A 22,720-nucleotide genomic window follows, 5' to 3' on the forward strand; every position below is an offset into this window, starting at 1 on the left:
ATAAGTAAGTAAGTAAGTAAGTAAGTAAGTAAGTAAGTAAGTAAATAAATAAATAAATAAATAAATAAATAAATAAATAAGAAAGATAGCCTTCCCCTGAGAGGGCAGACTCTCCGACATGGAGATCAACTGCCTAAGTCAACAGTCACTGAAATGACACTGCTTGCTGCCTTTGTCTCCACTGGTGGCCTATCAGAACCTATGTCCCTATACTTGCTGTCCCTGTTCCGTTTGTTTCATCTACAGCTCATTGCCAGTTTCTAACATTTTTCCTGCCTATCTTTTATTAAGTCTTTTGGTTTGAAACAGACTAACTTGAAATGGACGCCCCCCCCGCCCTTTTGTTTTGGCTTTTTCTAATTTGCCTCAGATCCCATACACTGAAGCCTGTGTGTGCAGCCTGTGCTTTTACAGTTTTACCATCTTCCCCTTCCTGGCTCCAGGGAACTGAGTATCCACCTCTGTAGTTGCTGACTGGAGAGGTTATTCTGGGTCATTAAGGCTAGGGTCAAGATTAGAGTGGAGAAGTAGCTGAAGTCAGTTTCAGTGGGTGAATCATATCTTTGGGTTTTATATCCCATATGCATTACAAATTGTTATCAGGGTCTAGTTAATGTGTGTGTCCAACTTTTTGTGTAAATTATTTGAAACAACTAGAAAAATTTATCAATAGCTTTGTGGGGGATAACATTTCTTCTTAGTCTTGGTTCTATATTTTAATTTTTTTCAAAAGATTATTTATTTCATGTATGTGAATACACTGCCACTGTCTTCCGACACACCAGAAGAGGGCATCAGATCCTATTACAGATGGTTTTGAGCAACCATGTAGGTGCTGGGATTTGAACTCAGGGCCTTTGGAAGAGCTCTTGACTCCTGAGTCATCTCTCTAGCCCAGTTCCGTATTTTAAAATTATACCATCTGCATTTTGGATTAGGTTTGAGAAAGGTGACTTTTTTCTTTCTTTATTTTTAAAAAATAAACTGCCTCTGTGTTTCAGATCATCGACAGTATGGAGATTACCACGACATAACTGAAAACAATTATGCCAGATTAGTGTAAAAGCTATAGCTATCAAAAGTAGAAACATGTCTGAAATAACAGCTAATCTTGGTTAGTTATCAACTGTGAGTTTTAGAACCAAAGCATGTGAGATAAAGGGAGGGACTATGTACCTGTAAAGGACACAGCAAAGGGAAGCCATTACACTTAGACCTGAGTCACCTATTCACTGAGGGAAACAAGAGATGCGCCACATGCCAGCAAGGGGGTTGTTGTGTTAAATTTACTGCAGGTTGGAATTGAGTTCAAGGCTTCCTGCACAGCACACCAGGCGCTCTTCCTCAAAGTTATTTCCCAGCCCACAGGCATTTATTTTAATGAAGTTCCATGTTCTTAAAGCATTCCAGGAAATAGATAAAGATGAGGTAAAGGCATCTGTATTATTTGCAGACAGGAAAGCCTTTGCACCAGAGAACACCTTATTTTTATAAATCGAAGGCCATAAATGGAGTTAGGTAACGATCCACTTCCAGTCAGATGCCTCTCACTATGGCTATGAGACAAAGATGTTGGTTCTTCTGTTGTTTTCTTCAGGCACATCTTTAGATCTCATATCTTAGTGGTTTGCTTTGGAATATCACTTCTTCTTTGGAATAAGCCAACGAGGAAGGGAGACCAAAAGGGACAATAGTTTTATACCAACAAGAAAAGAAGACTCTTACTTGAAACTGTGTAATGAGTTGTTGTTGGTTTTTTTTTTTTTTTTTTTTTAAGGTTTTGGTACATAAGTTCCAGACATTTTCACAGAATGCACTGCTCTCCTCAGGGTTACAGTGAAACTTCCCATTCAGAGAACGCAGAGGATGACATTCTTTCAGAACAATAAAGAAGCAGGAATAGTAAACTTTCATCTACTAGTGTTTTTCCCTCAGGCACTGAGGCTGTCACCATAGAGAAAGGCAGAAAGACCAGACTTCAAACATCACAAGCATTCTTCAGTAGCTACTTCGGTTTTTTTTAGCAAGTCTGGCAATTAGATCTTTCCATTCTCCCCTCTTCTTTGTGATGTATGTCGGGGTGAGGAGCTGCAGTGGGGATTCTGGCTGTCGTCTAAAGAGATTTTGACACAAGGCCTCGGTGTTACATATCACGTACATCCCACAGTCATAGCTGTTCTGTTGAGCTGGGGCTTTCTCTTCCACAAAGACCAGTTTGTCTCCTTTGCTCCCTAAGAAAGCCTTCAGTTTCTCTGCTACCTGTTTTGCATGGATTGAGTTGCTCCTGCTATGGGAATCATAATGAAAGAAGCTATTTTTATCTTGGAGATAAACCAACAAACTCCAGTGGGTACCTCCGGCTGCCTGGTTAGAATTATCATTGATGGCTAAAAATACCACTCTTTTGTGGGGAAGATCCAGGGGTTCAAGGAACATGGCAATCTCTGCAGGGCTGCTGGTGCACTTAATGAACTGGGTGACTTCAGGGCTGATGAAGCAGACATGGTCTGAGCAATCATGAAACTGACTACTGGCAAAGTATTCAAAGGCAAACCCAATAATGTGGTCGTTGAGCCAGTTTGGAGGGTCCAATAGTGAGACATCTGATTGTCGCAATAGACTGTCCATATAACTCAAGACCACAGGGTCCATCTTGTATTGAGCAGGGCTTCTCAGAAATTCCAGAAGCTGAAGGAGAGTCAGAAGACAGTATTTACTGCTGAAGTGATATTGGGTTACAAAGAGTAACTACTCTTACAGAATTGTGGTAAATATGACATATAATTCTACAGCTTTTATTCAATAATTTCCACCAGTGGTAACATCATAAAACACTACAGCCTGGCACTGGTGGTGCAGGCTTTTAATCCCAGCACTTGGAGGCCGAAGCAGGTGGGTCTCAGAGCTAAAGGCCAGCCTGGTCTACAGCGTGAGTTCCAGGGTAGCCAGGGCTACATAGAGAAACCCTGTTTGAAAAGAAAGCAAACAAAAAACACACTAAAGAAAGTTTAGCCTATGTACTGGACATGAATAATTAGAATGAAAACAAAAAATTTCAGAGACAATATAGAATTTTAATTTTATACTGTGCATATCATGATGCACATTTGGCTGTCAGGGACAACCTGCAGGAGTTAATTTTCTCCTTCCATCTTGTCGTTCAGGATATTGAACTCACGTGACCAGGCTTGCATAGCAAGTGCTTTCTCTTGATAACCTACATTGTTGATCCACTGTCTTGGTTTTGGTTACCAGTAAAAAGAACATCTTAAAAAAGAACATTACATAACTCAGAGCTGCAAAGAAGGCCAAATAAGTTCCCCTGAAGATAATTAAAAAGTTTATTTATTTGAGACAGGCTCTTCCTATATAGATTTGGCTGGCCTGGAACTCACTATGTAGATCTGCTTTGAATACAAACAAATCCTTCTGTCTCTGCTGCCTGAGTGCTGGGATTAAGGGCATACATCAAATAAGCCCAGAATTTAAAGAGTTAAAAAGCTGTATATATAATATTCAGGCTATCAACTAGATGACACCATGGACACAATCAGAAACTCCAACTAGCACTACAAACCAATTAAAGCAAATGGGGGCTGGAAACAAAATATTCATATTTACTTGTTTAATTAACAGGTTGGTTAATTCAGAGGAAACACAGGTAAGGTGTCTGTGGGATTAACATGCATGTGAACAGCCAAGGCTGTACTAACAAAGGCAAGTCTGCAGGTGCAGAAGATGGTTTACTTGAGTCTACAGACAGTTGAGGGACTGGATAACTGCTGTGCACTGACCTGGCCACTCAGCAGTACTTCTAAAACCAGAGAGCAGGAAGAGTCACAGGCAGATTGAAAGAAAAAAACAAAGCATAATATAAGAAAACAGAATTATGATATTAATCTAACCAATCCTAACTATTAGATCAATTATTTTTACTATTTGGTTTTACTTCAAAAAGACATACAAGTTTGATATAACCAATTCCATGTAATCAAAACCATACAAATCTCAAAGCAAAGCTGGACAGTGGTGGTGCATAACTCTAGGTCACAGCTCTTGGTTGGCAAGGCAGGTGGAGCTCTGTGAGTTTGACCAACCTGGTCTACAGAACCAGTTCCAGGAAAGCCAGGGCTGCACAGAGAAACCTTGTCTTGATAAGCCAAACAAAACCCACAAAAAGCTGTATATAAAAAAATACCTTTCAAGACAAAATGTTAAAGTAAAATGAGGCGGTTAATGGTATCAGTATCTTAAGAAGTAAAATGAGGTGATAATGACAGTCCTATATACACCCAGCACATGATAATCTGAAAAACTTAAAAAACAATATAAGGCTGCTTATGAGAAACTACATGTATTTTTGAATATACAGAATGCATAAATTAAGAGATTAAAAATATTTTGAGGGCTGGAGAGGTGGCTCAGTAATTAAGAACACTGACTGTGGGGGTGGGGGTATGAAGAGGAAAGAATAACTAGAGTTCAGACAAACTGGAGTCAAGAGTGAAGTCAACGAGGCATAGAGCACATTGGTTATGGGTGAGCCACAAACTTGGCTTGAAGCTTTTTGGCAGCTAATCAGAGAGTTGAGTTAAATATTCACAATGTCCATAAAATAAAAATAAAATGCTTACTCAGGAGATGTAACAGCATCCTTTTTATTACTATCTAATAGTTTTGTTATTTGTGTTTGAGACAGGGTCCCGAATGGCCTGGAACTTGCTATGTAGCCCATGCTGGCTTCTAATTCAGTGATTCTGTCTCAGCCTCCCAAGTTGATTACCAGCATAAGCTATCACTTCAGGCGTTTGATAGTTTTTTTCTTTTTCTCAAGAGATATTCATAAAAGAAAACATCTTATACCATAATTTGTATGCTCTTTATGACAGATGTAAAAGTTGAAATAAGATTGTTTGAAACCTGATCTTATTAATACTAAGGCTGACACCAAATGACAGTGTAGTCAGTTTGTCAGTGCAGCTTGGTGGAAATGAAGTACTTGGACTTGATATAAGATTATATTATTATGGGGTTGGGGATTTAGCTCAGTGGTAGAGTGCTTGCCTAGGAAGCGCAAGGCCCTGGGTTCGATCCCCAGCTCCGAAAAAAAAGAACCAAAAAAAAAAAAGATTATATTATTATAAAGAGAATGGCTAGTCACATGTGTCAAGCTAGGCTTCCTGGACATAGTCCTCCTTTATACAAGAAGTTCTCCATCTGTGGGTTGCAACCCCTTTGGGAGTTGATTATTAGATATCTTGCATGTCAGATATTTACATTATGGTTCATAACAGTAGCAAAATTATAGTTATGAAGTGGCAAAGAAATAATCTTATGGTTGGAGGTCACCATGACATGAGGAACTGTTACTAAAGGTTGAGAACCACTGTTTTATACCATCAAGAACTATAGTATAGGGGTGCATGTCAGGATATATAACCTTGGAAATATCTGAGCTGTTAATTCTCTCCAACCCTCAGTTAGTAGCCAGTTACAAATAAAAATGAGCCTGTAAGACAAGTACCCCAACAGTTTGCCTCACCTTGGAGGAAGTGACTACAAGACTACACATGGTGTTCAGTCTGTCACCACCTACATATACTCATCTTCTAATTTGTGTCTGTCTACACTCCATCTATTCCACTCACACTCACATACTTAGAGGCATTTTTCCTATTTATTTACTTACTGGTTTGTTGAAGCAAGGTTTCATGTAGTCTAAGATTGTCCGAACTTTGGTTGATTCTCCAGCCTTAGCTGGCTTTCTGAGTCAGTCACCATTCCTAGTGAAGCTCAGATTTTATTCAAATAGTTTTTATGGATAGCTCAATAGGAGAAAATTTGCCTGGTATATACACAGCCCTGTGTCTGATCCCCAGCACCTAAAAACAGGGGAAAAGTTTTATGGTTTGTCTGAGTTTAAAACTCCCAATCTGGGCTGGACAGACTGTTCAGCAGTTAAGAGTTCTCACTGCTCTCCTAGGCAGCTCACAGACGTCTTTAACTCCAAGGGGTCTGATGCTCACTTCTCTGTAACTGGGTGTGCGCATACACATGCACACATATACATGCGTGCGCGCACGCACACACACACCCACACACACACACACACACACAGAGACCTACATAGACACAAATTAAAAAAATCAAGTATATAGACCAAAGATTGATTTAACTTCATATAGTACAACCATGATAGTTCAACACCCTGAATTCTAATGAAAACAGAACTAAACTAGGCTTAGGCCAAACCACCCTGGCCAAGAAAGAACTCTAAACTTTCAACTTAAATATTTACATGTTCTGTTATGTATCAGGTGTGTAAAACAAATTACTTTCATTAAGTCACAATTTCCTCCTCTGGAAAGTGAGACTATCAATGTACAACTTTTTTTTTTTCTTTTCTTTTTTTCGGAGCTGGGGACCAAACCCAGGGCCTTGCGCTTCCTAGGCAAGCACTCTACCGCTGAGCTAAATCCCCAGCCCCAATGTACAACTTTTATCATAGGGTATGTCAGTGTAAAATGAAGAAATATCAGTAAGATAAAGATTAAGGCATAAGATTGTAATAGATATTTATTATGTCATCAAAAGATTTACAGCCAGAGGATGGGGAGATAGTTCAAAAATAACATTTGAAAATAACTTGATCTTTATAGATCAGGCCTAGCTGGGTCGCACGCCCTTTAATTCCAGTAGTCAGGAGGCAGAGGCAGGAGAATCTTTGAGTTCTAGGCCAGCCTAGTCTACAGAGTGAGTTCCAGGGCAGGCAGGGCTACACAGAGAGAACCTATCTTTTGTTTCCATTCCCCTAGTTGGATATTTCCTTTTAATGGACCCCTAAAGCATTGGGGATTGTATAAAATTATGTAAAAATTACCATCAAGTTATATATAACTCTTTCAAGTATTTTAAGGAGTCATATATTTTTAATGCCTCTCAAACTGGAGATTTAATAAGTGGATATTTTACCTGAGTAAAATAGAGAATTCCTTCTGAAAACTTCTTAGACACAAAACTATCATAAAGGAAATTTTCTTGTTTTGTTTTGTAACAGGGTTCCTCTGTGTAGCCCTGCTGTCCCGGAACTCACGCTGTTGACCAGGCTAGCCTCAATGTCAGAGATCTGCCTGCCTCTATCTCTCAAGTGCTGGGATTAAAGGAATGCTCCACCATGCTGGGCCTTCGCTCATATTTAAAAACATTTACAATTATTATTTAGTGTATGTTAGAGGTTATGCGTGTCATGGCATACACATGAAAGTCAGAGGAAGACAACTTTTGGGAGTTGATTTCTTCTTTCCGCCAAGTGAGACTTTTGAGGATTAAACTCAGGACTGGAGGCAAGTGTTTTTATCTACTGAGCCATCTGGCTTGCCCCTTGTTATGCTCTGGACCAGGGATATAGCCACCATGTCTGCTGTTGTACACTGGTATTAAGGATTTGAACTCAAGTATTTGTGTTTCTGTGGCAGGTGCTTTACTGAGCCATCTCTCCAGCTCAAGATGCCATTCTTAAACAGCTTGAGAATATAAATGGGTCTGTAAGGGTGACAAAGAAGATAAAACTGGACTTCAAATGATTAAAAATAAGTTCTGCAGCTGCTGGGTGTGGTAGCACATGCCTGTAATTCTAACACTGAGGATGCACAGGCAGGAAGATCATGAGTTCAACTCTAGTCTAGATTCATGATGACTTATTTCATTAGCCCTCCAAAAACTTAGGAAAAGTTTCAATGGGCAAAAACCTAAAGTTAAAACATTAAGTTCTGAAAGTATTACTTATCTGTTCTGATGAGATAGCATGACTAAAGAACTTATAGCAGAATTTATTTAGGGTATAGTTTAAGAGGTTTAACCATGACCTCCATGTCATGTCATCATGCTCCATGACCATCATGTCAGGGAGTGCGGCAACAGGGAGGGAAGCATGGTGCTGAGCAGTCACTGAGAGCTATCTGAGATACAACCACAAGGAGACAGAGTTAACTGGGAATGACAAGGCCTTTTAAACCTCAAAGTCCACCTCCCCCACCCCAGTGACATACCTCCTCCAACAAGGCCACATTTCCTAACCCTTCTCAGTTTCCCCAACAGGGGACCAAGTATTCAAATATTGAGCCTCTGGGTGCTATTCTCATTCAAACCAACACAACACAATTTTTATTCTTGTAGAAGAGGCCTTCCATGTAACTAAAATACATAAACCCAAGGCTATAAAGCAGAATGACAGAAATACCTGCAGAAATGCAAGACAGACATAAAAACATAAAATAAACCCATCTTTAATGTCAAGTAATAAAGATGGATAATATTTGCTATACATATAAACTATCTGCAATGTTTATAAGAAAATAGTTCTTAAAAAGGAAAAGTGAGAAGACGAAATTAACAAAACAGATCTAAGTTACAAACATATAATAGAGAAAAAAATAAAACCAAGAAAATGCTAATATGGGGCTGGAGAGATGTCTCAGCGGTTAAGAACATTCATTGACTGCTCTTCCAGAGGTCCTGAGTTCAATTCCCAGCAACCACATGGTGGCTCACAACCATCTGTAATGGGTGCAGACGCCCTCATCTGGTGTGTGAAGATAGCTACAGTATACTTATATATAAAATAATTACATAAATCTTAAAAAAAAAAAAAAGAAAATGCCAGTAGGCTTTTCATTTTTATCACTAAAGAGAATGGGGTTAAGACATAGCGCCAGGAGGGATGGCTCAGCAGTTAAGAGGACTGATTGCTCTTCTAGAGGACCTGGGTTTAATACCCAGTACCCACAAGGCAGCTTATAAACATCTGGAACTCCAGTTCCCAGGATCTGACACTCTGCTTGCCTCTGAGGGCACTGATGCACATGGTACACACACATGCAGGCAAAACACCTGTATACATAAAACAAAAATACACCTAATTTTTTTCCAGTAGGGATGATAGTTTACTCTATAGGGAGACACATACGTACTACTAATAATCTCTAATATAGGGAAAACATCTAAGAAAACTGCACTGCTGGAGGAGTTATAATTCTTTTGAAAAAGAACTTTAAGCAGTAGCTATTAAACTTTACAGTGTATACATCCTTAAGACCAGCAATTCCACATTGAAGAATTTCTTCTAGAGAAAGGTGCACCAATGTAAATAAGAGAATATTTTCAGCTGAGCATAGGACCCATGTCTATAATCTCAAATCTGAGGTCAGTTAGGCAGGCAATTTAAGAAACTGTTTCAAGACAAAACAAAACAAAACAAAAACAAAAGGCTGGGATATAGCACAGTGGTGAAGCATTTGCAAAGCATGCACAGCACACTAAATCCAACTCTTTTTTTTTTCTTTTCTTTTCTTTTTTTCGGAGCTGGGGACCGAACCCAGGGCCTTGCGCTTGCTAGGCAAGCGCTCTACCACTGAGCTAAATCCCCAACCCGCTAAATCCAATTCTAAGCACCTCACACTCACACACACACAATAGACCATGAAAGGAATTTTATTCATCACTTAGCATTTTGACTTCAGGAGTACAATTTATGATTGTCATGCTTTCTTGCCTTTAATGTAAACTTAGTTTGTATAAAATCCTTTGTTGAGGGTCAGGATCTCATGTAGCTAGACTGCCCTTGAATTTGCAAAGCGGCTTAAGATGACCTTGAACTGATGGTCTTCCTGTATCTTTTAGTGATAGCATTACAGTCATATGCTATCATGCCTGGGTCTTTTTTTTCTTTGATAGGGCTTCTCCATGTATTCCTGGTCACCTTAGACTCACTAGGTAGCCAGGCTGACCTTGAACTCATAGAGATTAAAGGTATGCATCACAATGCCGGGGACATCTTTTTTTTTTTTTTTTTTTTTTTTTGGTTCTTTTTTTTCGGAGCTGGGGACCGAACCCAGGGCCTTGCGCTTCCTAGGTAAGCGCTCTACCACTGAGCCAAATCCCCAGCCCCATCTTTTAATGTTTTCTGTAAAATTCAAAGCCTAGCAGTGAAGAGGTAATTAATTACTGGAGTCACACAGACATAGTAAGGCTTTAGTATATAGCTAATGAGTAATAGAAATCATGTTTTTGTGTTATAATAAGGAAATATGGACTCTAATGGGATCTAGTCGTGATATCTACAACTTTCTGTTAATGCTTGGGAGGTACAGGTAAGAGGATGAGGAATTCAAAGCCAGCTTCAGCTATACAGTCAATTCAAGATGAGACTCTGCCTTAAAAACAAGCACAACCAACCGCCAGAAAAAAACAATAAAAAACCAAAACAAATGGACAACCAACCAACAACAACAACAAAACAGACAACCCCACCAACCAGCCACTTACACAGTAGTGGACCAAGGTTGAATCATATATTAAGTAGGGCTAGCTATTTTGTGTTATTTAGTTTAGTTGTTAATGTAAACTTAATAGTTGTTACAAAAACACTTGTGAGAAAAGGAGCTTAGGGGTAGAAATTCCCAAGCCTCTGTTTTGTAGAACAGAGTTTATCAGACCACTCTGAGAGAGTTTTATTCATTGGCCACCAGAGAAGGTAGGAGATCTTTGAACCTATAATACAGATTCTCAGGATAATAGCTATAATTGAGACAACTGAGGGTTTCTCGGTGTCCAAAGTATGATATAGTACCTTTATAACAGATAATTATGGAAGAGGCAGCTATTTAATTGGAAGTTAGAGAAAGGACCTTACAGAGATTTTTCTGTAAGTAATGAAATTCTTAAAATGCTTCACTAGCTTTTAGTGTTATTTCCAATGTCAGATAGGCTTGTTCCCATCCCTACCTCACAAAGGGAATGAATAGCAGAACCTCACATTTTACAGAGCTTGAGTTTTTAGTCTGTTGAAAAGAAAGTCAGTATAAGCAAGTTATGCTAAAGAAGATGGCTTCTCAGAGAAACTGGCTCTAGAAGTTAAGAAACTTTACTCACTCTGATTAGTCGTTCTGAAACCCCCTTCCATGTTTTAAGTACACTTAACAAGCACATAATTTGGGTACCAACTGGGATTTGAGCAGTAAGTTGGTAACCCATTGGTGTCTGAAGGAGATGGTTATCTGGGCCTTGAGAATCTTTTCCTTAATGAGTTTTATTCATTTTAGGGGTTGAAAGGATTGGCAAGAAGAGAAGTGTCCTCTCATCTTAGTAATAGCCAGGTTTGACCCTGCTTCGCTTCTGAAATCAGATGAGATCTGGTTTCTGTAGGGTGGTATGGCTGTAGATGAGAAACAGGTGTCTTGACTTCAAGTCCAAAACGATACACACATGTACAGATGCAGTTTGATCGAGAACCTGTTATTAATATCTCTGAGTGTGTGGTTAAGTGTTTGCTTTACAGAAGTACTAACAATAGTAAAGAACTAGTAATATTAAAGGCTGGGCTTACCTCTCGGTCACATAAGATACCAGTTGATGCAGACTAGGGATGTATGTGCTTTTTCCAATCTAGGTTTTTTTATTGTCGTTGTTTTTTTTTTTTTTTTTTTTTTTTTTTTGGTTTGTTTGTTTTTTGAGATAGAGTCTCAAGCCAGCCTCAAGCTCTCAGGGATCCTCCAGCTTTACCCTCTCAAGTCCTGGGAGTACAGATATTCAATATCCTATTGAGTCTCAAATGTCAAATTATTTTTATTAGCTAATCATTTGATTTCTAACTCACCACCCGAGACAGGGTCTTCATATGTATCCCTGGTTGTCTTGAACTTGCTTTGTAGATCAGACTGGCCTTGAACTCAGAGATCCACTTACCTTTGCCTCCTCAGTGCTGGGATTAAAAGCCTTTGCCACCACACCAATTCTATCTTCTCTTTTTTTTTTTTTTTCTTTTTCTTTTTTTTGGAGCTGGGGACCAAACCCAGGGCCTTGCGCTTGCTAGGCAAGCGCTCTACCACTGAGCTAAATCCCCAACCCCTATCTTCTCTTTTTAACAACTAACTTAGGCATTATTCTGCATTAACTTTTTCAAACAGAACTGTAATCATATTCTTCCAAAACTGTAACATTTCATTATCTTCCGATGAAGCAGAAGCTACAGCTTGCCATAAATACTTCCTAACAATAGCTCCAATTTACCTTCCTGAATTATTATTTTTTAAAATATTTATTTATTATATAGAGGGCATAAGATCCCATTACAGATGGTTGTGAGCCACCATGTGGTTGCTGGGATTTGAACTCAGGACCTTGGGAAGAGCAGTCAGTGCTTTTAACCACTGAGCCATCTCTCCAGCCCCCCTGAATTATTTTCTAGAATTGCAATTATATATCTATATCTATATATGCACACAAAAGGTTATTGCCAATGAAGGTTCTGGCTATTAGGGAACAGAAAAGCAACCACTTCTCTATCCTCACCCCAATCTATCTTCTTTTCCAATTTCAGATCTACTATGCCATATTTTTGTTTAGAACTATTACACTGGGGATTTTGAAACTGGGGATCCATAAAGCAGGGCATGATTAAAAATGAAGGGTTTTAAGAGCTTGGATGGGGGAAAAAAAATCTACCTTTATTTACAATTCATCCTGGCTAACATTTAGCATTTTCTTCAATAATTATAGGCAATCACTGTAGTCTTAACAGTCTTTGTCACAAAAATCTGCTATTTTCACATCATATTAAAGTTGTTGCAGGTAATCTCAATATAATGTATATTCATTACTATTCTGACATTGTATAATTAGACCTGTTGCTACACGCTACTTAACTCGAAAAGAAATACATCTGTAACTACGCTACATATTTTAAGGTGTTTAAGTACTTAACATTGGTTTCTTATTTCTACGTATTTTATTGTATACATTTAAGTGAATTTCCTGAGATCAGGCTGACAAACCAAACTTCCAAAGGCATCTAGACTGTAAGAGGTTAAGAGTTTTTGGTCATTTATACTTGTTAGTTGCTTAGAGTACAGAATTTAAGTTCTGTAACATGGATTTCAAGGCTCTTCATAATATATTCACATTTTATCATCTTCATCTTTCTCCCACCTCTACTCTTCCCTCATACTATGCTTTCACCTTATCAGACAACACTCTTATCTGGAGGCAGAATGACAGGTTTTTGATTAACCCTAGTTAACATACTGCAGCTATGCTTTCTTGAGCTTTCCCTCATACAACTTTTTTCTGACTGTCAAATGAATTATTCCTTGTTTAAAAGCCTGTTTTCCCCAATACTGTGTGACTGTGAGAGGGTTGTTTTAAACATCTTTATATCTTGCTCTTAAATTAATAAATGATCAAGACACTTAAAACTGTCCAGGCAGAGGGTACAGGAATGTCTTGGTGGAGTGGATGCTGGGCATAGAATTTTATCATTGGCTCATCTCTGTTTTGGGGGAGGGAATGAAAATGTAGATGGTTCTTGAGCTCTGAGCCTGGACATATAGCTTATAAACCGGGTTACCAGGAAGAGGAAGAGTCAATAACTGAGGTGGATCTGACTAGGATTGGAGATGGGAAGCAGAACTGGTAGCCGAAGCGAAGAGGATCTGAAAGCTTATGGTCTGCCTAGGCTACTAGGCAACTCAGTGAGTCCCTGTTGCAAAAACCAAAAGCAAGAGCAAAAAAAAAAAAAAAAAAACCGGAAAGAAGTTGGGGTTAGAGTTCAGAGGTAGAGCAATGCTTAGCAGGCACAAAGCACTAGCTGCAAACTTCCCGCCTTCATGCCCTCCATCCTCTCCCACGCACATGGAACTGTCTTGACTGGAAGGGCGGCCGTGGCTCCCTTCTCTCAGTTCCCAGAGCAGTTATTTATTTCAGTATTCTGCTTGAGCTTCTCATCTTCAATTCTTTGTTGTTAAAGGATTCCAACGTTTAAGGCTGCGAAACCAACCCCCTCAGCCTCTTGTCTGTTCCCACCACCCATCACTCCACTGTGTAGTTTGATAGGCTCCATCCTTATCGATAGTCACCCAGTGAGCTTTAGCTTACTGGAGGAGGTCAATAATATTAGTTTTACTTAAAATAAAAAGCATCCCGGGTGATTCTGATGAACAAACAGGCTCGTGTTCTTCTGCGGCTCTTCTCTACCTCTCCTCACTTTCAGGTACCATGGTTCACTTTTCACTCACTCCTCACGTTCTACTGCCCCCCACCCCCCACCCCCTCAAGTCAGGACTGAACCACAGACCAGAATCTAGTGTTCTACTCACTGAGCTAAACGACTCTATTCTTTGAGACAGGGTTTCACTATGTATCCCTTGCTAGCCTGAAACTCTCCATGCAGACCAGGCTGGCTTGCTTCTGCTCCCAAATGTAGCAATTAAAGGTGTGTACCACCGAATCTGCCCCCCCCCCCCCCCATTGGTTCAGACTGGCTTCCCGTTTGTCGATCTAGCTGCCTTATTCTTTCAGGAGCTAACAGGCCAGACAACCCAGACAACTGGTCATCTTTAAAAACAGTCTTTGCAACTGCATCTGGTTCATTTCTTTCACTCGCTATAGTAAGTTTTTAACCCCCTTGTGATCAAGATTTTGCTATGTACTCCAGGTTGGCCTTAAACCCACTCGCTACATAGTCTGGTTGTTTCAAATGGAAGTCTACCTGCGCGGTTTTTACTAGGTGTATGTCAGTCTTTCTGCTTTTAGTCTTCTAGGTCGCGGTCACATGATTTTGTACTAGCCATTCTCTACTTCTCCCATTTTCTTTCTGACCAGTTACGGCTCAGCAGGGTCCTAACACAAGTTCTCCACAGGCCTGAAAGTCATTTGGGAGAAGTCCTATTTTGCAATCAAGGATCCCCCCGACCCCCCAGTTTGTGTTCAGACCATCCCATGTTATTTTACTGTGTTACAATTGCGGATTCTTTTTTTTCCCCTCCATCACAGCGCTTCGAAAAGCGGAGATTACTTAATTTTCTTTCAATATTTTGGGTTTTACAGCATAGAAAGAACTCAGTGAAAAGTCTGTGGAATGAATGGAAAGAAATACTTGAACACGGGGGCGGGAACAAGTGGGGGGAGGGGCGTGCATGTGTGGAAAAGGGGCGGAGCTGAGAATCCAGCCGCAGAATGGGGAAGGGACTCGGATACACTAGAGTCTGCGTGGACTGCAAAGCGATCCACTGCTTCCACAAACTGAGACAAACCTAAGTAGGGAGGAGGCTTCTTACCTATTCCTCAGGCCTCACCAGCCCAACCAGCCTTCAGGGATCTCGGTACTGACCGGAAAGTGAGATCTAAGGTCGTAAACCCAGAGTTTGCCTCTCCAACCTTACGACGTCTCTATCTAGCAGTAGAGACTCTAACACGGGGTTCTCCCCACAGCCGTAAAGTGAGGAAGGAATGAGGAGGCGGGGCCATCGGAGGGTGGAGGAAACTGGGCGTGTCTGCGCAAGCGCATGCAGCACGCTCCAGCGGCGTCACGTGCGGGGGCGGGGCCGGGCGGGGCTGCCTGGGGCTTGGCAGCAGGGGGCGTGGGAGGTAAGTGCGCGCGCGCCTGCTCGACTGCTGCTGGAGAGCCGCGCGGGGCGGGGCCGCGTGAGCGGGGTCGGGGGCGCGCAGGCCCAAGCGGACTGTGGACGCGGAGGCAGTTGGCGGTGGCTGTCGGAAAGTCCTGGCAGGACAGGGAGGGACTGCGGCGGAGATACGGGTCCCACGGGCAAGAGCAGAGACCGCGATTTAGGCGGCCGTTCCAACGCGTGCTCTCTGGGCGGGGTGCGGCGGGGGATGTGCCTACCCAGGCCGGGCGGAGTCTCTCTGACAGGGCGGGGGATGCGCGGCCGCCGCTCTCTCGGACCCTGAGGCGGCTGGGCCCACCCTCGAGGAACCATCCTACCCCCGGCGGCCTTGGCCTCTGCTTTCTCCGGCCTGACCCTGGAAACCGAGGCGGGGAAGCGGATACCGCCGAAGAGGAAGGGGCTGTGGTGGCCACCGCGGCGCAGCCAGAGGTAAGACCCGCCCCAGCACCCAGCGGCCCTGCCGCCTGGCCTGGCCCGGCCCACGTCTCCCGCTCGGCTCTTTGGCTCCCGGAGGGCTGCCCCGCCCCGCCCCGGCGGAGACGCCCCGCCAGCAGCTCTGCCCCTAAAGCCTAGCGAACGCCGGAATACTGCCCGGATTCCACCCCCAGACTCTACCTACTCTCTCATACCTTTCATTGGCCAGACACCATTCTCTTCAACAGCGGCCGGGGCGGTTCTGTCACCGGCCCCCTTCCACCTCCTGCTAGAACCCCTTTAGACTCTCCTAGGACTCTGACTGGAGCCTCTAGACTCCGTTATGTCTGAGCGGATTCTAGTGCTGGAGCCAAGGCCACTACTGCTTCCCAATCCATTGCTATGTCTCAGATCTTTGGATTTCCTACGAATCATCGATACCTGAGCCTTCATAGGGACCCTCACGCAGCTTACTTCTAGCCCGGTTTGCTAGGTTTCCCCCTACCCATACAAGCTTTCAGATAGTCCCAATGTCATGATGTTCTTACCTGGTAGGTCTCCGGTCAGCCCTTCAAATCACCGTCAGAGTGCTGGATCGCCCCCCTGTCCTGGTCTACACTTCTCTAGAAGACCTCTTCTTAAGCAGACCTTGTTACCTGTTTTCTACCCAATCGGGATCTTTGTTTGAAAAGAAATTTCCAGGAAAACTTGAAGGGGTTATTTACTTAGTCCAGTGTATTCACTCCATTGAATTTTAAGAAGTCAGACTGAGACCTATGTTTGGAGCCTCAGGACTGGATGCTGAAAAGGAAAGAGGGGAAAGAGTGTGGAAGCCCAGCAAGGGAGGGTGTGTGTGCTGTTACAAGGGCAAGCTGCTTGCTCCTCATCGTCTCTTCAGTAGAATGAGAGAACCAGTCTAAGTCTTGACACTTCTGGGGCTTCTGTAAGCATTAAGTTGCATTAACACCAATGAAGATAAGTAACTCTTCATATAGTATTTGTCTCAACACTTTGTAGATTTAAACAGATACATAGGTTTTTAACCAGAGGAGTTTTAGATTTACTGTTTTTGAACTTGTTAGAAAAACAGGATTTATAGCTGTTTCTTAATCCTTGACGACTAATATTTTTAGTAATTTTAACAGCCAGTGCTGCTGTCTTCTCCAAGGACCAAGTATAAATGTCATTCAGTATTGAAGTCATTATTAACAGCTTTCTCAGTAGTAAAGTATTGAATAAAATATTGAAATTGTACTCCTGAGATGTCAGGAAGGAAACGTAATGTTAAGTGTTAAGTGTATGATTTTAATGTTTATGTAAGGGTGGGGAGTAATATTTTCGTAGTTCTTAAGTTTTTTTTTTTTTTCATTTTCTGTGTGTACTCGTGCATGTAATCTAGGGAGAAAAACCAATTTATATTATAGATTCTAAGGAGACACAGTTTAAAAGTCAAAAACTTTTAAAGTCTACAGAAGAATAGTGTAGTAAAAAGTCTCTCTTTCTCCGGTCTCCAGCTATTCATTTTCTATTTTAGCTTCTGTAACTGGTATGATGTGATATTTCCAACATTCATAAGCATATATCTGTTCACAATTTAAAGACTCACAAACTATACACAAATGGTTCCGTTTTCACATAATATTGCTAAGTCCTAGAGATCCTTCAGCAGTAGTACTCATGGAAGAGCCTCATTTACTGGTTGGATAGTATTCCTTTTTGATGGACTTGGATTTATTTTTAGTCCTTTTTCTAAAAATTACTGCAAGATTTTATTCTAAAATGTATCAGATATTATATGTATAAATGCTTTTCATGGTTTGAAGAAATCTGATAATTCTTTTTATGTTGAACCTATACAAAGAAGTGTATCTAAAGTAAAATTCTCATGGACTCTGTTGAGCTACAACTGTGTGACTAGCTTTGATGTAATTATATTTATCAGAAAAATTATTAAAGGATTTGAAGTGAGGGTCCAGAATGTTCAGATTTGCATTTTTAAGAGTCACTTTAGAGCAGATTAAAAGTAGAATAAAGCTAAAGCCAGAAATATATTAGGAGGGTGATAATGGTTCTGAATTCGGATATTGGTAGTTGACAAGTCTTGGTGATTTGATGGAAAAGGATACAGAGAGGACAAAATTGTAGATATCCGGTCACTCTTTTTCCTTATATGAGGATCCATATGATGAAGATTTTAATTTTTAAATGTGGCATGTTAAATAAATGGCTACTAGGTAGCTGAATTTACGGCAGAAATTCATAATATCAGATTCTGTGTCAGTAGTAAATTTTGGAGGCAAAGATGTATAGTTAGAAGGAAAAGATTTCAGGCAGAAACTCAATATTTAAAGCACATAAATACCTAGATTAAGTTCTCTTCAAAAGTTAATTATTAGTTGTGAAAATAAATCACAATCTAATGTGTTGTTTTTACCACTACTATTACTGTTTTAAAGATTTGTTTTTGTTTATTAGAGTATCTGTGTGTGCTTATGTGCATTTGAGTGCATTGTTTTTGGAGGCTAGAAGAGCTGGAGTTAGAGGAAATTGCAGCAACTGGACATAGGTTCTGGGTCCTCTACAAGAGCAGGTTGAGATCTTAACTTCTGAACAATGTCCGCTCCCACTATCATTACTTTTTGTAAGAGGGTCTCATGCCCCTCAGGCTGACCTCAAAACTCACTGTGTTGCCTAGGCTGGCCTTGAACTCCTTATCTTTACCTCTGGAATGCTAGGATTTCATGAATGTGCTACCATGTCTGTTTAATGGAGTGCTAGGGATTGAACCCAGTACTTTGTGTGTACCTAGGCAGACACTTTATCAATTGAGCTATGTCTCAAGTCTGATTATTTTTTGAAATAGTGTTTTCATTTAGCCTAGTTGTCCTAGAATTCTCAATTTAGCTTTGTCTGGTCTCAGAGTCTTGAGCATATTAAATTCTCAGATTATAGGTGCTACCACAGAGGGCTAATGGTTTTTAAACAATTTTTTCTTTAGTTAATTTAGTAGTATATTGTTTTTGAGGAGGTGGTATTAAATTCATTGGTTTTGTTTTACTTTGTTTTTTAATTTGATGATGATCTTGATGCATTGTACATGGCTATTGGTGTGTTTTGAACTCTGGGCTCAGTTTATCTTCTTGATTCAAATACCTAATTTAGATAGCTAGAACTGCAAGTGTGTATCATTATGATCAGCTAAATTTACATCTTTTAAAAGAAATATAGCTATGGTAGAAATTAGTAATATAAGCCCCCATCTTTTTAAATCATTTGCAATTATGTAGATATTTGTCAATCTTTAATATTTTCAAAGAAGTCCAGAAAGTTTGAGAATAAGGTTGACCAAGAATTTTAATACTTTTAAAATTTGAATTATTAAATTTCTTAGGTATATTAACAGTTTAAAGGAAACAGTTTTTTTCAGATTATTTTAAAACTACATTAACTTGAGTCAAGCATGGTATTATAGACCTGTAATTCCATTACTTGGGAGGCTGAGGCAGGAGGATTGCTAATAATTCAAGACCAACCTGGTTATGTAGAAATACTCCGTCTCCATAAAAGAACAAATAGCTCTCAAAACAACAACAAAACACATTCCCTGACAACAAAGGCACATTAATTTTACATATTGATTCTTGTGTCTACAGAGGCTGTTTAGAACCCTTGTCTTTCCTTTACACCTCTGTAAACCACTTGGTAATAGACCACATACATGATGTCCTAGTTTGTAAGTACTCCAATCCAAAAATACAGAACCTTCTCTGTCTCTCTTCCCCACAAAACTAGGAACAGAGCAGATAGAAACTGCAACTCAGTTGATTTTGATTTCTCATCTTGAATGGCAGTGGCACCTTCTGTTCTCATAAAGTTTTCAGGAACCCATGAAAATCATCTTTTACTCTATTCTGTCATACTACCAATATTCAGTTTGTCATTATATCTCACACCTTCTTTATCATAATAAATATTTTATGTCTTTATTGTTCCTTTTCTCCTGTATTCTCTATTTTAAATGAACTCAAATGCCTTTTAGGCTTCCGTGATGCTTTCCAAGTGGTCTTGTTTTTCTGCTTTCTGCTGTTGGCTTCACTATACTTTTTTGTATATTCTTTTCACTGCTGCCAAAATAAGTGTTCTAAAAATATTCTTAGGTTCTTTCAGTTGCAAGGAGGAGACTCAGATTATCTTACGTAGTTAAGGAGTGCTTTTGGAAAACACACGTGCACATGCAAGAACGAACCCAGGAAAAATGAAACAAGTTGATGTAAGAAAAGGACCTATTAAGTTGGAAGCAGGAGAAGACATTTCACTTTAATTTATGGCAGTGCTGTGAACAGAACCTGGGATTTGTGCATGCTATTCACTATTACTGAGCCACACTCAAGACCTAGATTTTACTTTAGTTTAGTTGTTGCATTATTTATTTATTTATTTCTTTTTTCTTTTTCTTTTTTTCAGAGCTGGGGACTGAACCCAGGGCCTTGCGTTTGCTAGGCAAGCGCTCTACCACTGAGCTAAATCCCCAACCCCTGGTTGTTGCATTATTATTAGTTTTTATATAATCGTTTCTTCTTCTGTCTTATAGCTTCCATTTAATCCCCATTTCTGTCTTTTGTAACTACCATGTCATTACCATGTCAACACCTTGCTTTCTGACTTACTCTCTTTTACACTTCAATTCTTGAGCAAATCTTTTGCAGTCTAGGATCTTTTTGATTTGAGTGCTCACAAAACAATTTCTTTGGCTCAGTGCTTTTGTTTGCTTTCCCTCCCTCCCCTCCTCTTCCCAATGGCTGCTAACAAGATTGAATGACTATTCCTGGCCATTCAGTATTGGTTATGTAATATTTGTACATGTATGCATAGGGTAAAGTATATGGTAGTATGCAGGCTAGTTCCTATAAAATGGGATGGTAAGCATTGAAGGCAATATCAAGGACATGGATAATACCAATGCACATTTAATTGTCCTTCCAGTTAAAAGGTCCACAGTGGGGCTGGAGAGATGGCTCAGTGGTTAAGAGCACCGACTGCTCTTCCTGAGGTCCTGAGTTCAATTCCCAGCAACCACATGGTGGCTCACAATCATCTGTAAAGAAATCTGATGCCCTCTTCTGGTGTATCTGAAGACAGCTACAGTATACTTATATATAATAAATGAATACATCTTAAAAAAAAAAAGGTCCACAGTGTTTTATTGTTGCTTTCAGGATAGAGTTTGAGCTGTAGCATGGGGTGTCAGAACTCACATTTTCTCTAGCTTTGTTTGAGACAGTCTTTCTGTGAAGTCCTGGCTGTCCTGTCATTTTCTATGTATACCAGGGTGACCTTAGTCTCAGAGATCTGTCTGCCTTTGCCTCCTGAGTGCTGGGATTTTTTTTTGAGTTGTACCCTAGGCTATCCTTGAATATGGCCTGTCCTACCTCAGCCTTCTGAGCTTTTCTTCCTTTGCTGTCTCCCTTGAATTCTTTAATGCATTTTTACTGAATTTAGTTTCCTTGTCTTCATGCTCTGTTTCCTTTCAACTCTTTCCTTGCTTGGCTAGTTCCTGTCTGACCTCCAGGATTCAGTTCAGGTATATCTTTTGTCAGGAAACATTTTTTAATTTCTTTTGGATTAAAGTGTGTTTTTGTCTGTGACAGACCTCTGTGGGCTATTTTTCTTTCTAGGTTTTACTTTTTTTGGTAAAGGGGATAGTATAAGTGCTCTATAATAACACAGGTATATAGATTGTAGGTTCTATTTATTTATTGTGTGTATGTATGCCTGTGGGCACACATGGGCCTTGTGTAGGTCAGGGGACAACTTAATGGAGTCAGTTCTTTTCTTTCACTATATAGGTTTCTAGGATTGGAACTCAGGTCATCAGGCTTGGCAGCAAATGAGCCCATCTTATTGACCTATTTTCTTGTATGTGTGTGTGTATGTATGTATGTTTGTATGTATGTATGTATGTATTCACTCATTTTGAGACAGGTTAAGGAGTAGTGTAAGCTATCCTCAAAATCACAGCAATCCTCTTGTTTTAGTCTCTCTAGTGCTAGAATTATAGGGCTACATTTACTTGCATACTTTAAATTTCCCATGAAATTATAACATTCTAATAAAGCATTGTAAGTTAAAAATATATTAACACAACTAAACCTGGTAATAGCATTGTCGGTTAGTGTCACAGTACTGCTTTTGTACCATGAGACAGTCCAACTGTTATAAATTAACTCCATCTATAGTACACAGATAATAAATATACAGCTTAGTGAGTTTTCATCACGTGTAAATATTTATGTAACAGTATGGAATCTCAAAACAGAATATTACTAGAATTCTCCAAGCTACCTTATGCCTTCTAATCCTAATCCATTTCATAGAGGATTTAATTTTTTTCCTCTTTTTTCTTTTTTTCGGAGCTGGGGACCGAACCCAGGGCCTTGTGCTTGCTAGGCAGGTGCTCTACCGCTGAGGATTTAATTTTAAATGTAATAACTCAACATAAAGGTTTTTCTCTCTGTTTGTTTCTAAGACTGGGTTACTCTGTAGCTCTGACTTTTCTGAAACTGGGTTTGTAGACCAGGCTGGCCTTGAACTCAAGAGATATGACTGACTTTCCCTCCCAAATGCTGGAATTAAGTTTTTGTTTGTTTGTCTTTGAGACAAGGTCCACTTGCTTCTGGCTCCTGTGTACTAGGATTACAGGTGTATTCCACCACACCCATCTTTTGAGTATATCTTTTTTTTTTTTAAAGAGTTATTTATTTACTATACATAAGCACACTGCAACTGTCTTCAGACACATCAGATCTCATTACAGATGGTTGTAAGCCACCATGTGGTTGCTGGGAATT

The 22,720-nt window shown here is 40.1% G+C and overlaps 2 protein-coding genes across 24 annotated transcripts in view; one reads left to right on the plus strand and one right to left on the minus strand.

Annotated features, from left to right (window-relative positions):
- Nucleotides 1–1,753: 1,753 nt before the first annotated feature.
- Nucleotides 1,754–15,158, minus strand: Senp8 (SUMO peptidase family member, NEDD8 specific). Its single transcript, NM_001012355.1, has 3 exons — nt 15,111–15,158; nt 3,795–3,814; nt 1,754–2,688 (listed from the first exon to the last, which is right to left on the minus strand). The coding sequence occupies exon 3, from the start codon at nt 2,650–2,652 to the stop codon at nt 1,999–2,001; it is 654 nt and encodes a 217-aa protein (NP_001012355.1). The 5' UTR covers nt 2,653–2,688; nt 3,795–3,814; nt 15,111–15,158; the 3' UTR covers nt 1,754–1,998.
- Nucleotides 15,159–15,489: 331 nt separating this feature from the next.
- Myo9a (myosin IXA) overlaps nt 15,490–22,720 on the plus strand; it is a 203,022-nt gene continuing 195,791 nt past the window's right edge. For 22 of the 23 annotated variants that reach the window (XR_015626337.1, XR_015626338.1, XR_015626339.1 and 19 more), the window contains exon 1: nt 15,490–15,887. The gene's annotated coding sequence lies outside the window, so the exon portion shown is untranslated. 23 annotated transcript variants of the gene reach the window in all.

Source organism: Rattus norvegicus, chromosome 8 (genome assembly GCF_021556685.1).
Source record: "Rattus norvegicus strain SHRSP/BbbUtx chromosome 8, alternate assembly SHRSP_T2T, whole genome shotgun sequence".
In the NCBI taxonomy this organism is placed as follows: Eukaryota; Metazoa; Chordata; class Mammalia; order Rodentia; family Muridae; genus Rattus; species Rattus norvegicus.